The sequence below is a fragment of the Lissotriton vulgaris genome, chromosome 10, assembly GCF_964263255.1.
Source record: "Lissotriton vulgaris chromosome 10, aLisVul1.2, whole genome shotgun sequence".
Classification (NCBI taxonomy): Eukaryota; Metazoa; Chordata; class Amphibia; order Caudata; family Salamandridae; genus Lissotriton; species Lissotriton vulgaris.
In genome coordinates this window covers 368,556,552-368,573,488 of record NC_141698.1, presented here as the reverse complement: position 1 = coordinate 368,573,488, position 16,937 = coordinate 368,556,552, and the positions used below count along the sequence as shown (strand labels likewise).

Here is a 16,937-nt window from a genome sequence, read left to right as displayed (position 1 = left end):
CACAGTGTGTAACTCTGCAGCTCCACATGCCAAGAACAGATGCATACTGGTAAGTAGCATTTTCCATATATGTGGCATTCAGGATGGACAACCATGTCTGAATAAATTGTGCAATGAGATCCTGTACTGTGTCAGCCCTGTTTATTATTTGGAGCAGGTTATTGGTGATGTATATATACTTCATATGGTGCAGCTCATGCCTTCAGTTTCAGTCGTCAGCGTTTCAGTAGCTGCCATTCCTTAGCCTCCCCTGGAGTTTCATTGGGTGTCTGACCTTGGTGAGGCTTGTGACCTTTATTCTTCCCCACCTCAGTCCTAATTTCTACTCCTAGCCTCCCCTCGGAGGCTAGCTCTGCTTTTGCCCGGGATTGCTGTGGTCCTGGGGCTGCAGCTTCCTTCTCTGGAGGTGGCCATTGACCCCCCTACTTGTGGTGCTTCAGCAGGGCCAGATGAGAACTGAACCGGTGCTCCCTTTCAGGGAAGCCCTCTTTGATATTCTGTTGGGCGCATGGGCTAAACCCATTTTAAGGGACTCGGTGGACCGGTCTATAGTCATAGGCACCATCCTGCCCCGGAGACTCATTCTGTGTTATCCATCAGCCTACGCCACTCAGCTTTGTGGTTCAGGCTGCTGCTGCTTCTCCTGACATTGGCGCCATGCCTGACATCCCTCCAGTCAGGGAATCTAAAAGTCTAGATGCTTTTGGTCAGTATCTCTTTTCAGCCACCAGCTCCGCTTTTGGGTCCCTTTTATACAGCTTGTGTTTTGGGCTGTTTTTCTCAAGTGTTGTGGGATTTGATCTCACGCCTTCTCCCTTCCGTTCCTGACTCCTCTTGGGACACACTCACTCCGCTGATCCAGGATGGCCGTCAGGTGGCTAAATTGCTGGTTCGTTGTGGCATGCATACAATCGATCCTGTCAGACTTGCCATGGCTCTTTCAGTAGCTCTTTGCCGGCATGCCTGGCTACGCACCTCTGGCTTCTCAGAGGCTGTTCAGTCTGCCCTGGTGGGCATTCCTTTCAATGGTCAATATCTGTTGGGCTCTCAAACTGATTCCACTTTACGCAGTTTTTAGAATAGTCGGAGTGTGGCGATATCTTAATCCCTGATTGCTTTATCGTCCTCTTCCCCCCCCCCCCTCTCCCCCCCCCCCCCCCCCCCCCCCCATCCCTGTTCTGGCCAGCAATTATTTTTTTCATTAATCTGCTCCGAATGGTATCCAGTGTGGTGCTTCTGCCCTGGTACGTATTTTTTATATTGCTTTCTTACCCTGTGGATGACAAGTTATGGTCCCTGGCTGGTTTTTTTGGGACGCGTCTTTTTTGGCCCTGTTTGGTTTCTATGCCAGTGGCTGCATTGTGTTCTTTTGCTTTATACCGAAGATCAGAGTTGGTGTTTCATGGTATTGTTTGGATGCACTATTGTCTTGTTCCCTTGTACCCCTTATAGGGGACTCCTTATGCTGTGCTTTGGTGCAATGGTGTAAGTCGGAAGATGGTGCCCGGGGGTTCTCCTTCTCAACACCCGGTTTGTTGTGTGTTTCCCCTCTCTAGCCAAGGGTTTCTTTCCTTCCACTCTATCTGGTGACCTTCTTTCCTAGCAGATGCAGGGGAAGGGGCATGGTTCTTGGTCTAGCGTGCACTGTCTGGTCCTGACCTTCTTTCTCTCTTCAGGCAATAGTGGCATTAGTACTTCTTGTGCTAGTTCTCCCTGTACACTGGCAAGACGGGCTCCTGCCCATTCTCTTTTTTCTTAGGGTCTTGCGGATATACTTTTTCCGTATCTTGTCATGTGTGGCCTACTCTGCCGACTCTTTCTCTTCTATACCTCAGCATGGCCTGTTTTATCGGCTTCTACCTTGCGCAAAGCAGCTGTTGCTTTTCACTTGTGGACGTTGTTCTTTGTGTGCCTTTGGAGACATTTCCATAACACCCCCAATACCAACACCAATGTTTCGTTACTGGCCTGGCTGTTCATCAGATGTACCTTCTACCCCTCTTTGGGAGTTTATGGCTATTTTTCATCTTCCATTTCTTCTCAGGCATGGATGGGTTCCTTGATCACCCACTCTGGGTTGGTTCGCACGCAGGTTGATGATCCCTTGGGATTCTTTTCCCGGGAGTTTACTTCACTTCTTGTAAATGCGACTAGTTACCAGATACGATCTTGGGTGACATCAAGATCTTCCCTCACAATGTTAACTGGCTTGTTTTACAGGCACAGGTTGCCCCCTGCAAAAAAAAAAACCTTTCTTTTTGCTTTCGGGCTCCACGCTTGTTGGGCTGTAGGCATGGCCTCTCCATCTGTTACTTCAGTTCTTTACTCTGGCTCTTGTTTGAACCTTCACTTGTGGCGTTGGTCTTCTCCAAACTTTTTTTATCCGCTGTGTAAGACCGTTCCCTTCTCTGTCTGCTCTTCCCTCTTTTAAGATGAGTGACTAGTTATCTGAATAGGCCTCACCTGTTTTAACTTTGTTCAACTCTACCCTTTTCACAGTCCTCCATAATAGTCTTTATTTCTCTATTCTGGTGGAGGGTTTTCTCCCCTGCTGTTTTCTTTCTACTGTCTCTCAACTGCCTGATTCTAACTGTTCAGTCGGTAACGTGGTTTTCTATCTGCTTCCTTTTTTTTCTGGGGTGTTTGATTCCACATCATACACCCGACCCAGGTCATCCCTGTCATCCCTGTTATCCCTTTTATACTGGGCTATGTGGCTGACTTCTATGTAGGATAGTCCCAGAGAGCTTCCTTCTCGCTCAAAGTGTTACTTCTGACCATGTGTGGTCTATGGCCATGGATGCTATTGTTTGGGTATCTCATTCAACGACAAGGAATTTGCAGCCAGACGTCTCTATCAGATGAATAAGTTACTTACCTTTGGTAACGCCTTATCTGGTAGCGACCAGATCTAGCCGCAGATTCCTCGCCGACCTGACCCACCCATCCTCCCTGCTCTGGGAACAGTTTTCCCTTCCTTCCAAATCCCTCCTCTGCACTCTTGTGCCTTTCATTGGTTTAAAAAAAAAGACTTTTTCAAAAAAGAAGATTCTTTTAAGGCATTCTGTTTCCATAGAATTTTCTATAGGTGGCTCAGTGTTTTACCGCGGTAAGCAGTCTCGAAATGAACTGATGTCACCGCGTCAGGGGAGGGCTTATATGGACTCTGACGTCACATCTGGTGGGTGGAGTCGTTACGGGCTCACTCCACACCCTCTACCGATGCACAGTGGTGCTGCTGTAGAAAGATTCACTGATCCAGTCTGGCGCCTGGGGATAATTCAAAGGTAAAGAATCTGCAGCTAGATTTTGTCTACCAGATAAGGTACAACCAAAGGTAAGTAACTTATTTATTTATAATAGAGTGCCTACTGAGTGCCAAAGCATATTTACCAGGAATGGGCAGTTTATAGATCTTGCAAAAACAAGACAATAATGAACACCTGCTCTCCCCACCCTGATCCTTTTCCCCCAACGTGATTGTTTAGTTTGAACAAAGCCCAAACAGTGTATTCATGTGTCATGTGTGATTTCAGAATTTAAAGTAGTAATACTTTGCTAAATGATAGTACCATGAAACTGCTAATCCGGTGTTTCTCTTGTGATCTTTAAATAATCCAACACCTTTTAAATATTCTAGATGTGGTTTATATTCACAGTTTAATTCATTTTTAATAGTATAAAATGTGTGAACCTTTAATTATTAAGAACTGAAGGCTTGAGGTTTAAAAATATTTTTTCAGTGTATTGGTTAATATATATTCTTATTTCAGATAATGTTAAATGTGATATAGAAGTTTTATGATATGCTACTGAGGGCCAGGTCTCCATAGACGTTCACTCAAACCCTAGAAACACTCTTGAAATGTTTGGGTTGTGTATTTGTTCCTGAGCATGTAAGTTAATTACTCTGTATTTGCAGAGCAGTAAGTTGCATGCTTCTGAAATCTCCAGTGATAATGGATCATTTTTCTTTCGGTCTATAGGCATTTGGCCAGTCGTTCCTGCAACCCGACATACACATCTTCAAACAGAACCTTTCTCATCTGGAGACCCTGAATACAAAGCAGAAGCTGTATCATAAGGTGAGCATCACTGAGAAAATAACTTTTGTTTGCATCCTGTGGTGCCTCATCTGATCAGAGGGTGTCTATTTTTTAGCTACCCTTTCTTACTCCCTCTGTTGGTTGCATGTCAGAATGTTAAGCACAGATATGGTGTCAGGCATAAATGTCTTCGCTTTAAGTATTGCTTTAAAAAATTGATTGAGTGTACATTTCCGAAAATTAACTCCAATAGGACGTTATTTTTGTAAATGATATTTAGGCCACAATATGTTTGCCATACGGTATTCTGGCCATGATATTCTGACACCGTACCTTGACTTTAATAAAACTGTACTGGGACATCTCTGCTTAGGCTTTTTGTCAAGTGTTTGGTTAGGTGCTTTAGTTGTGCCAGCTGACATGCTACTGGGCTGTGTAAGAATGACCGCAGTAATTACACCCTTGCCAGAGCTGAGTTTAGCCTCTGAAAAACTCAGAGAGTGCCCATCAATGTTTTCTAATTGTTGTGATAATTTAATATGTTAAATTAATGTACTTTTACAGGAACAGATTTTGGGTATTTTCACACTGCTAGAGTTCCATCCGAGCTGATGCTGATGCCATATTTTAATTCGCACCATAGGTACTTAAAAATATGTTGATACCAGTAAACTAAAACTCCAGTGTTTGGCACCCTTTATTAGATTCAATCAAAATAAAATGTAGTTAATGTTTGTGTTGGGTTTCGCAGTTTCTTTCTCCAGATGTATGTGTGTATATATATATATATATATATATATATATATATATATATATATATATATATATATATATATATATATATATATATAGTGGATTCTTAGATTTGATTTGGTATATGGGCCAGTTTGTGGGGCAGTTTTGTATCCTGACCATTGTCGGAGCACTCAAATTTGCGAGGTCTATTTATCTATGTATGCCAGACACAGTTTACTGTATTTGCCACCAGCCCACCATCGGACGGCTTAGGCCCGGGGCTAAAAGAGGCACTGATCTGACATATAACTCATCCAGATCACACCCCAAACATGCAATTAACTGTACCTGAGCCACAACATCTACCCAAAGCCACTGACTTAACTAACAATGTGCAACCATTCTAACTTCACTGAAAATAAATTATTGAGGTCTGACTTCTATACCAGAAAGTTGGTAACCCTCGCCATGGTACCTTTGATTGCTAATTTCATTTTTGTGTTTTATAAATAGCTTTGTTACAGATATAATTTTACTAAAACAAAAGTGGGCCCTTATATCAAGCCTCCCTAATCAGTTGGGGTTTAGATCTCACAAGGTTACAGAAACTACTTTGATGTCGTAGCTAATCTTACATCACCTATTGGAAGGAAATCATGCAGACTTGATCATATTGAATTTGTTGGTGGTCTATGATAAAGTTGATTGCAAAAGTCTTCTCAAAGGAAGTGTTGCTTGAAATTACATTAGTATCCTTTGATTGAAACTGCTCATTCTTCTTAAATATAAAACTAGAAAATTAAGACTAACTGTTTCTTGGACTCGAGACACACCATGTAGTGTACCCAAAGCTTCTCTCTTCCTCAGACTCTTTTCTATGCATACATGTTGTGTCAGTGATGTTGTGGTGCCCGGTCAAATTTCTAATTGTATGCAGACTACATGTAGTTAAATCTTAAATAGGAGGAAGCACGTAAAACCACAGAAAAATCAGTGAATGTTTGAGTTGCAACCGATCCAAGATGGACGAGAGCTTCATTTGCGTAAGTTGATCCAACTCAAGCATTTTTAGGTCTCGCGCCTGCAATTGCAGGGCAAAGCCCTGCTGTTGCAAAGCGAGCCTATAGTGATCGTTTCTGCTTTCAAGGACTAAAGAGGAGAGGACAAGAGACTGGCATGCGCACGCAGCCTGCCGGAATCGGATCAGGTCGCGCGCGTGAACACTCACAATAGATATGGATGCGCACACACAAACAGACAGGTACATACAGACACACGTACACAGACACACGCACACAGACACACGCAGACACACACACGTGCACCAAGACTCCCCCCTACAACTAAGCCCACTTACCGCCACTCTGGACTTCTGCAGCCTCCGCGGGGCTCTCCCTCGGCCATGGGAGCCCCGCGTCTCTACTGCTTCTCTGGCCAGGCACTCCGTGGGCGCGGGCTTCTGGCAAAAGACGGAAGTCCCGCCCCACGACAGGTGTCGTTTTTGCGCGTGCAGGTCTTGTTTATCATTTGGAAGCAGCTAAGAGGACGATTTTCCAGGAAGAAATAGGGGGACTTTAACCCCTTCGCTGCGGTGGCTATTCCGCCGCAGCGCTAAGGGGGTGGGGCGGCCGCCTGGCGGTTCCGTGCTTGTGACGGAACCGCTCCGTCACGGCTCACGGGTGAGCTGTGCTTGTGACGGAACCGCTCCGTCACGAACCCGCCCGCCCATTAATTCGTCAGCGCAGGCGCGGAATTCGCGCCGCGCAGGCGCGGCGAGCGGGCCGTGACGGAACCGTTCCGTCACAAGCACAGCTCACCCGAGGCTTGTGACGAACGGTTCCGTCACAAGCATGCAAGGGGTTAACTTCCTCACTACCTAGCGTTGGACTGAAGGCAGCTTTAAGGAGAAATCCCTATATAAGTTATAGAAACTTTTTTGCCACAAAAAAAGAGGGAGTCTCCCACGTCACTCAGGTGTATGTGATCAAATTCGTGTAACTAATTTTAAAACTGAAATGCACAGGTAACATTACAGGGCGATTACGCAAATATATACACGCTGCCTACGAATTTCTTGAAAGATGTTTTAAAGCTCACGAGAAATATTTACTCGCCTCCATTGAAAAACGGAGCACTTGCATCTTGTTTCGTTAAAACATCCTCACCCCGTCACCCCTATACTTCTCATATGGCTCAACCCGAAAAAAACAGAACTTTAGTTACGTTCTACGCCTGGCTGTCAAGTTCGTAAAGCGATTCCTGGTTCCAGCTCGAAATAGGCAGACCCCGCAGCTCAGGTACGGTCACTAAGAGGAAAATGTTATATACATGTCTAGTGTGAAGGCTGTAGGTTTTGAGAGGGCATTCGCTTTAAATAGATTTAATTTATTCATTGTATATGTCCTTTTTAGTAGCCTTGAATTATTATGCATCGTATCGTAGCTAGATTTATACAGAGCTTACTACCCTGGACGAGGCTTTTGTGAAACATTCTGGAAGGGCACACTACTTTATTTACTATGAATCGGTGCACATTATACGGTAGTGCTTGCTTTGGCCATTGTGGCTTCTTTCTTTAGTGCTTGGGTGCTTTGTTCGTGTTTTCCACTTTTTCGATGTCATGTTTAAAATAGAAGACGTTGTTATTTACCCCCTATTAACAGAGCGTCAGGTTGTTTTTGAATGGTGGCGGGATAGAAGACAGCTTGGTCTTTTAAAATAAGCCAAAGTAATAATGACTGTTCTTGATGTGTCGTTTACTGCTATCGAACTTTGAAATTAGCCAAATACTCTTTACTTTGTACATTCATAAAGTAGTTTCATAGCCAGTGGAATTACGCAGAAATGGACGACCAAATTCTGCGGCAAGAAATGGCAAATTATGTTGGCATAAGGTGGCACCATTATTTCACAATTTTTGTCCCAGAAGTTTACACTGTCAAGGAAAAAGATTCACTTTATTGTTCCCATGTTAACGCCTGACTGCAGCAACTAACGATGCGTTGCTGTGTTTTTAGTCACTTTTGATCTGTTTGAAATTGTACTCAATGTTATTTTTTGTTGCAATCTGCAAATTATGCTGTAGGTGGTGGTGCATATGCAGTAAACCACACACACACACACACACACACCTCCTAATTGTGAAAGTGTTGCAGCTGTAGAGTAGATCAGGCCGAATATCTCTAAATATAGATCACACAGGCTTATTTCTTGGACACCATTGTGGGAGCCTGTCTGCAACAAGCCTCCTATGCCCCCTCCAGCTGAGGCTGTCAAAGCACATGTATGACTGTTGGATTATTTGACACTATTTTACAGGACTACTTGTATCTTAAGATAGGCAGGCGTGGGACTGTGTAACAATCTGCAAGCCAAGAAAGATTCAGGCTGAATGACTGGCTCTGGCTTGGCCCTAGTCCCATAGGCACTTGCGAGCCAAAATAGAGATATGTCTGCACCTCCCTATTGCAATATTAAAAGTTAAAAAGAAAATTGAAGCCACTTGACAGTTGATGGTTCAAAATCTAAAAAGGTGCGTTTTTGCTGTGTGAGAGCTGCAGTTCACAAGCGTCCCATTGAAAACTCGTGGGGACTGAGTCGGTCCTGTTCATTTAATAATCAGTGCAAATGCTGTCATTGAGGTGGTGGCCCTCTGCACTTTTCATGCAGTGAAAGGAAAGGCATGCCATTAATTTAAAAATATTCAATTTATAAGGAACTGGTATCCTGGTTCTATGGTTTATATTCTTAGTCGTTTCAAAATTAGCTGGTGAAGGAAGAGACACGCATGTAAAGCAAAAAACACTCCGGGGATAGAGCAAGGCCACACCAGCTGGGTCGAGTGCACGGTTCAATACAAGAGTTGAGTTAAAAAACGAAGAGACGGTCAGCTAAAAGCAAAATGCTGTCGGGGAGAGATTTATATCATCCAAGCACCGGCAGCGCATTAGCAAAATTCACGAACTTGATAAAAACAAAGATTAGTGAAAGAGAGAAAACTTGAATTAACACGAGGATGACTCCCGGCCCCAGATGATCTTGAACCCGAGATGGATTACGAATAGCCCTAGTCCTGAAGAGGCCAGAATCGATTGGCTGAAACGCGTCGACTTTAAAGAGACACCAGATTGAAAAAAACTTGATTAATTTAAAAAATGTGTTGGGGGATTTAAAAAGATACTGGGTTTGAATAATATATACCTGTTGTTCCCTCACATAAGTTAGATCTCTATAGGAATGTCTTGTTTATTTTTTTAGTGAGACATCCTAATTTTGAAACAAAGGGCTTTTCTTGTGTATATATAAAGAATATATGTATATACAAATGTGTTTGAAATTGAAAATGAAATATATAAAGTAAAAAATCTTTTCATTTGATAAAATAAAAAATCATTTAGTGAAATTCTAAAGGCGTGGTGCGGTTCATGACGAGACATGAGATTGTATGAAAAATATATAAATTTTGGTCATAGTAATATGAATACTAAATAGGGGATACTTTGTCCTTATTTCCTATTGCTACAACTAAGAATATAAACCATAGAACCAGGGTACCAGTTCCTTATAAATTGAGTCTTCTTTACCCAGGTACCTTTTGGGTTAATGGGTTCCCCCTGTCATTCATAAAATTAATTTAAAAATAGCCTCCTCCCTTGTCTTACATTGAGGAAGAAAGTAGTTTTAACATTTTTATACGTCTTTTGAATCGAATAATAATTTAACACAGAACATTATCCGTTGGGAGTAAACGGGCAGAGAAGGGGATATTCAGCCAGTGGTTTAATTAATTAATTCTATATATAACCAGGAACATTTGGTTCAGATCTCCGCTTCTTCATTTGATCACGATGCCCGATAATGTGCAAATCATTTTACTTAACTGTCAAATATGGGACCACCTTGAAGAAATTTAGTTCAGGATGAATGCAACCCAAAATGCCCACATATGGTTTAATAGACACTAATGGTGCTCCACATGACCAATGATATTGCCCAGCTATACGTTGTAATGACCATCTCTCATTGCAGTTCTGTCGTTTGTTGAAGGTGGTAACCTATTTGTAACTTAAAATAACCTCTATTGTGTTTTTCCATGCTGTTGGCTGCACAATTTACATTGTGAATCTTTGAATGACTCTGCTTGTGCTCTTCGAGCCAACCAAGTAAGACCCCTTCCTGTCTCTGCTCTTGCTCAGCTCTTTCTGTGATTTTTCGCAGTCTTGCAATAGAATAAAGGACTCATTAACATGTCTAATGTTCACTCAAATGGGTAAACCAAAGAGCCTGTGTATTCTAAACACTGAAGACTTTAGGTGGATCTGCTCTCCTTTATGGGAAATAGTGCTTTCGTTCTTGAGGTCATTGCTTCTACTCTGCTGCTTCTGCATCACATGGAGTTCATGTTCCTGGCATATGTGGTCAAGCATGGGGCACAATGTACAGATGAATAAGAGAGCATGGATGGATGGATACATAAAGACACTGTAAGTAATAGGCAAGACCTAATGGCTTTTCCGGTGCTTCGCATTATGTAACAAAACATACATCTAAGTTACGTAAATACAACTCATATTGCATTACAAATGCTATAGGTGTCACATTTGCAAAAGTTATAACTATTGGCATACACAATGCCAATAACTCAAACTGTAATGCTGCGAGACCTATTGCATTGTACATGCTTGTTATTCTGGGAAAGGCTTTACAGAAAACAGTCTTCTTGGCGTGCCCTGAATCTGTGTGTTTCCAACCTCTTTTAAGGAAGTTGACAACTTGGGGGTCATTTTTAATTGATTATGATTAAGGCTCCCTGTTTTCCATTTTTACAGATTTTTACTGATAAATACTGAGAGAGAAAAAATTGTTTTCTGTTTGCATTTATTTTTAAAAGTGGATAAATACAAAGAATTGTTCTCCTTTAAAGTGGCTCTCAATGCTGTCTTTGATGAATTATCGCCCAGCAGCTGAGCCTATGGACAGGATGAAATGTATTTAAATAACGGCATAGGTCAACATACATGTATGGTATAGTGCTAGTATTTACCAGTGGATGTATTGTTATGTTATATTTGACAGCTTAAATAGCTCAAACACATCAGACATAAAAGTATGAGTGTGCGTCGATCAGTTAAATAAATATGGAAATGTAGTTTTTCAACTTCATTTATATGCAAAACCCAAAATAAATATGGATAAATACTATAAAATAACCCAAAAATAAATATTGGATAAATACAGAGGAAATGTAAAAAAAGAAATACCATAAAACCGGGAGCCCTAATTATGATGTCTTACATCTCTGAAATCGACATTCAGTCGATGCCAAAAGGGTCTTGCCTCACATTGGATCTGACTACCGGGTTCTAGTAACCATTGCCTTGGTACTGTCTGACTGGTCTTTTGCAGCAGTCTCTATGTAGGGGCCCACAAAAAAAACGGAAAAACTTCAGTGGATCCAAACTCAGCCTGCCATGCAGTTCCTGAAGTGATCTGACTACTATTCAGTGGTTCATGTCAAGAATCGTTGAGAGGGCTGGTCCCTACCTACACAATACATTCTCACTCCTCCCCTCGAGTTTCTGCAGAGTCATGTTGACTGGAAGTTGTCTGTTCGAGGCATGTGGGCTGCTGAATTCATATCTGTGCATAGATCGCCGCCTAGTGTTGGGTCCGGATGATTGCACATTGTTGTCCTGGAAGAGTCTTCGAAGTATCACGAGATAGGTGGCTCCTCCCCTGGACTACAGTGCGCATGGGCATCCTCTCCATCTTCAGATTGTTTTTTTCCGCCATTGGGTTCGGATGTACTTTCTTGACTCAAGTTCGGAATCAGTATAAAACACTTTGCGCAAGGACAAAAGGCCTTCGGGGCGTCTGTATTGTCTCGTTCGGTGCCTATACTTCATCCAGTTCTTCGAACAGGACGTCGAAGCCAGTTTGCCTTTTCGACACCAAAGGCCCCAACTACGACGACGATGGAACGGAGCCCGTTCAAGAGATGCCCCGTCTGCAACTCAAAATACCCTCACATTGATGTGCACCCAGTGTGCAATAAATGTTTATCCCCGGACCACGACGAGGCCAGCTGTATGGCCTGTTCCAAGTTCCGGTTGAAGAAGACGCTTCGACTTCGACGCGCCGCACGACAGTCGGCGCAGAAAGCGGCGCCTGACCTGGAGAACGTCTGCGAGGCCGATGACGATGAAGGCGTCGAGGAAGAGGATCCTGACCAGCAGTCGTAACCCTGCGTCGGAGCAAGACTCTAACTTCAGTGTGGACGATTAAGACTACGTCCATGATGAAGACGTCGTCTAGGTAGGAGACTACGCAGAAGCCATCGGAGCCGTCGATGACGACTCGAGCGATGAGCAAGGCCTAATATTGACAATGTGCTCTCTAAGGCTCAGGTCGAGGCATCACCGGAAGGCCTTAGCCGAGATCTTACTCCACATTCTATAGCCCCGCGTCAAGGCCCGGCTAAGAATACTTCTAAGGAGCCGTCGGTCGATCCACCAAAATCGAAACTGAAACCAACAGAGGCGAAACCGAAACTGTTGAAGACTGTCCTCGGATCGACGCCCTCGGACTCCTCGGCTCCAGTCAAGTCTAAAAGTGTCATCGACCCATCGGGGTCACTAGGGGGCGTCGGTCCGAAGAGCGCAGCGCCGAAGCCAGTCTCTACGGTCAAGCACATCACTCTGACGCTGTCAACGTCCAAACATGGCGACACTGCCAAAGGACTCCAGGCTAAAAAGACTGTCGAACCGACGCTTGCAGCCTCCAAGCCAATGCTAAGCAAGGCCCTCGAGTCGAAGACAAACCCCGACCCGAAAGAGCATATCGCGTCGAAGCCCAAGGCCGTACCTGCTGCGCACCATGGGCTCGAGTCGACGCAAGGCCGCAAGCATGCTGGTGATCCACCAAAGCAGATCGGATCGAAGACGACGTCAATCTCGAAGAAGGTCGGTTCGTCTCAGGTGCTTCCTCAACCAATTAAATACGGACTGCCCCCGACCGCTCGACCCACAAAATAGCACCGAAACGTCCAAGAAGGTGTCGAGACCTTCCAGGTCTCAGTCCATTCCAGAGGAGGTAATGTTCCAGGCACCCTCGTATGACAACCAGTCGAAGCTCTTCATCGACTCGGATTCTGGCAGGCTCACCATTCACAAACGGAAAATCGCTCCAGAACATCCTTTGGAGTCATATAAAATCCCTCTCAAAACGAATAGGGATTTAGCCACCTCTCCTGTTCTATTTGAACCTGTTGAGGCATGTACACAACACTATGCCTATTCTCCCACACGCAGCGATGAGGATGTGGGAGAGGGTTGCGGTCAAATTGAATTCAATTATCATGCTGATGCAGATCAGGAGGAACCTCAACCCTAGACTGACCCTGTTGACCCTGATGAGCCACACACTACGCCCGATACTCAGTCCTATAATGTCAAGACCTCGCCTACTGAAGACACGGCGGCGTTTAACGCTTTAATTGAAAGGGCGGCCATTAACCATGACGTGGAAAGGCACGCTGACCCAGTGGAGAAGGACTTTCTGTTTGATACTTTCTCCACCTCGGAAAGATCGGTAAAGACATTGCCTATGCTAAAGGGTGTCCTTAAACATTTTCAAGGAGACCACAAGGGCAAGGGTTGTAAACCTTAGGATTGAAAGAAAATATCGGCCTGCGCCTGTGGACCCTACGTACATCAAGGTCCAGCTCCCATTGGACTCCCTAGTAGTGGCTAATTCTCACAAGAGAGCAAACTCCCAAACAAGTGGTGATGCTCCTCCTCCGGACAAAGAATCCAAAATCTTAGAAACTTCTGACAAACGTGTAGCAGCTCAAGCGGCTAATATTTGGAGGATCTCAAATACGCAGGCCCTATTAGCTAGATATGATAGGGCTCACTACGACACGTTAGAACAGCTAATGCAACACCTGCCTGATGTTTATAAGGAAGGAGCAGAAATGCTAATACAGGAAGAAAAGTTGATTTCAAATGCATCCATCAAGTGTGCACTCGATGCAGCAGACACAGCAGCTAGGGCCATCAACACTAGTGTAATGCTGAGACGTCATGCCTGGCTCCGTATCTCTGGTTTCAAACCAGAGATCCAGACAACTTTGCTCAATCAGCCAGTTAACCCTGACTTTCTTTTTGGTCCTGATGTAGACACTACCCTCGAAAAAATTTAAAAAGACACAGACGGCAAAATCCATGGGGGCTCTGCAGTCACAGCAGTTCAGGGGCGGTTCCTTTCGTCGCTCCGGTAACTGGGGAGCCTCTAGAGGTCAAGCATTGCAGCAGGCCCAATACACCAAGGGGAGCACGCAGACCACCTACACCAAGAATAACAGGGGTGGATATCGTGGGAACAGCACCAAAGGCAGAGGACGTGGAAGTAACAATGCCAGATCCTCCGCCACCAATAAACAGTGACGCCTTGTCACTGCCCCCAGACCATATAACACCGGTCGGGGGAAGACTCCAGCAGTTCCTGCCAGTCTGGGAAGGCATTACCACAGACAGGTGGGTGAGACAACTTATCCAATACGGCTATTGTCTAGAACTAACCTCGACTCCTCCCAACATACCCCCAAGGCACCGTCCTATGTCCGCAGAGCACATGCTCTTATTGCAGCAAGAAGTAATCTGCATGCTGCAAAATGGGGCCATAGAACTCGTGCCTTTGGAACAGCAAGGTACAGGAGTGTACTCACTGTACTTCTTGATCCCAAAAAAGGACGGTTCCCTGCGGCCCATTCTAGACCTCAGACCCCTGAACCAGTACATCTTGTCAGAACACTTTCACATGTTAACTTTGCAGCAAGTTCTACCATTGCTCAGGCAGGGGGACTTCCTGGCAACCCTAGACATTAAGGATGCCTATTTTCACATTCCCATTCATCCAGGTCACAGGAAGTATCTTAGGTTCACCGTCAACGACCAGCATTACCAGTTCACAGTCCTGCCTTTCGGGGTCACTACAGCCCCCAGGGTGTTCACCAAGTGCTTAGTGACAGTGGCTGCGCACCTTCGGAGACAACACATCCATGTCTATCCTTACCTGGACGACTGGCTTGTTCAAGCAAAGTCAGCCCAGCAATTTGCCAGCCACATGTCCCGCACAATTCACCTCCTACACAGTCTAGGATTCTCACTAAATTACCCAAAATCACACCTTCAGCCTGCACATGTACAACAGTACCTAGGTGCGACAATAAACACTATGACAGCAACAGCGCAGCCGAACTCAGCCAGAGTCAACAGCATGCAACTGCTAATTCAGAGATTCAGACCCCAACACTTGCTCCCAGCGCAGGTGTTCATGCAAGTGATAGGTATGATGGCCTCCTGCATCTTCATAGTCCCACACGCAAGGCTGCACATGCGTCCAGTGGAACCAGGCTCGTGGACACCTAAAAAACCTAGTGTTGGTGACCGGTCGTGCATACAACTCTCTGCATTGGTGGAACATACAAAACCTTTGCAGGGGACGACCATACCAAGAGCCTGTACCACAAGTAGTGCTGACAACGGACTCATCTCTCCAGGGCTGGGGAGCGCATGTCCTCCATTATACAGTGCAGGGACTATGGACGACACAGCAGCAGAAGATGCACATCAACCTACTGGAACTGATGGCAATCAAGGCGTTCAAATTACACCTGTGCAACAAAGTCGTGCTGATCCGGACGCACAACATGACTGCCATGTATTACATCCAGAAGCAGGGAGGGACACACTCTCCACAATTGTCTCATCTAGCCCAGAGCATGTGGAAGTGGGCCATTCAGAGAAACATGTTCCTCATGGTGGAAAATCTCCCAGGCAAGGACAACCAAATGGCGGACCTGCTCAGCAGGAACAGCCATCAGATGCACGAGTGGGAAATATACCCCTCGGTGCTCCAACCATATTTCCAGCGGTGGGGTCATCCAGAGATCAACCTATTCGCCACTCAGGAAAGCGCAAAATGCCAAACCTTCGCCGCCGGGTTCCCACACCCGCAGTCTCAGGGCAATGCGATATGGATGAACTGGTCAGGCAGATTTGCGTACGCTTTTCCTCCAGCGCCACTCATACCGCTAGTGGCACGCAAACTGCGACAGCACTCCATGATGCTCATCCTGGTTGCTCCAACGTGGGCAAGGCAAGCCTGGTACACCACGTTCCTGGAACTCTCAGTGGTGCCTCACGAACGGCTGCGCCTCACGCCCAGTCTCCTCTCTCAGAGCCATGGAGACATTCAGCACCCAGACCCACAACAGTTGAGCCTTGCGATATGGCTCCTGAGGTCATAGAGTTTGGCTACCTCAACCTACCCCCTGATTGTATGAACATCATCAAGGAGGCAAGGCGACCTACAACTAGGGATTGCTATGCGGCCAAATGGAAGCAATTTGTCATTTACTGTTCCAATGATGACATTAACCCGCTAGATGTATCCACGCAGAACATCATATGGTTCGAGGCATGTGGGCTGCTAAATTCATATCTTTGCATTAGATCGCCACCTAGTGTTGGGTCCGGATGATCGCACATTGTTGTCCTGGAAGAGTCTTCGAAGTATCCTGAGATGGGTGGCTCCTCCCCTGGACTACAGTGCGCATGGGCATCGGCTCCATCCCCAGATTGTTTTTTTCCGCCATTGGGTTCGGATGCGGTCTCGACGTCTCTCCGTCGGAACCGAATAAACATTTTTTTTTCACGGCCTAAAGGCTGGGTTCTTAACGTCGGTATTGTTTGCGTACGGTCTCGAGTTTCTTCCGTCTCCCGGAGCCGGAATCACCGGAGTTTCTTACAACTCTTCGGACATCGAGGCCTTCTCATCGCGACTCGACACTAAGTTCCCAACATGGAGCGGAGTCCGTTTAAACTCTGCCCGCTCTGTGGGTCCAAATACCCACATATAGACGTACACCCGGTATGTAATAAGTGCCTTTCGCCAGACCATGACGAAGGAAGTTGCCGGGCCTGTGCGAAGTTCAGGTCGAAGAAGACTCTCACGATTCGGCGCGCGGTGCGCCTTGTGGCCAAGCAAACGGCCCCGGATCCAGATAACATCTTCGATGAACAAGAAGAAGAGGACCAGAGCCATCATCTTCAAATCTCCCCGCCTGAGACGGAGGTCGAGGCCGATCCGGAA

At 45.3% G+C, this 16,937-nt stretch overlaps 1 protein-coding gene across 2 annotated transcripts in view; it reads left to right on the top strand.

Annotated features, from left to right (window-relative positions):
* XPO6 (exportin 6) overlaps nt 1-16,937 on the top strand; it is an 824,334-nt gene that overhangs the window by 781,416 nt on the left and 25,981 nt on the right. For both annotated transcript variants that reach the window (XM_086941189.1, XM_086941190.1), the window contains exon 22: nt 3,987-4,085. In XM_086941189.1, the coding sequence (XP_086797315.1) occupies nt 3,987-4,085 (99 nt within the window). The remainder of the gene's footprint in view (nt 1-3,986; nt 4,086-16,937) is intronic.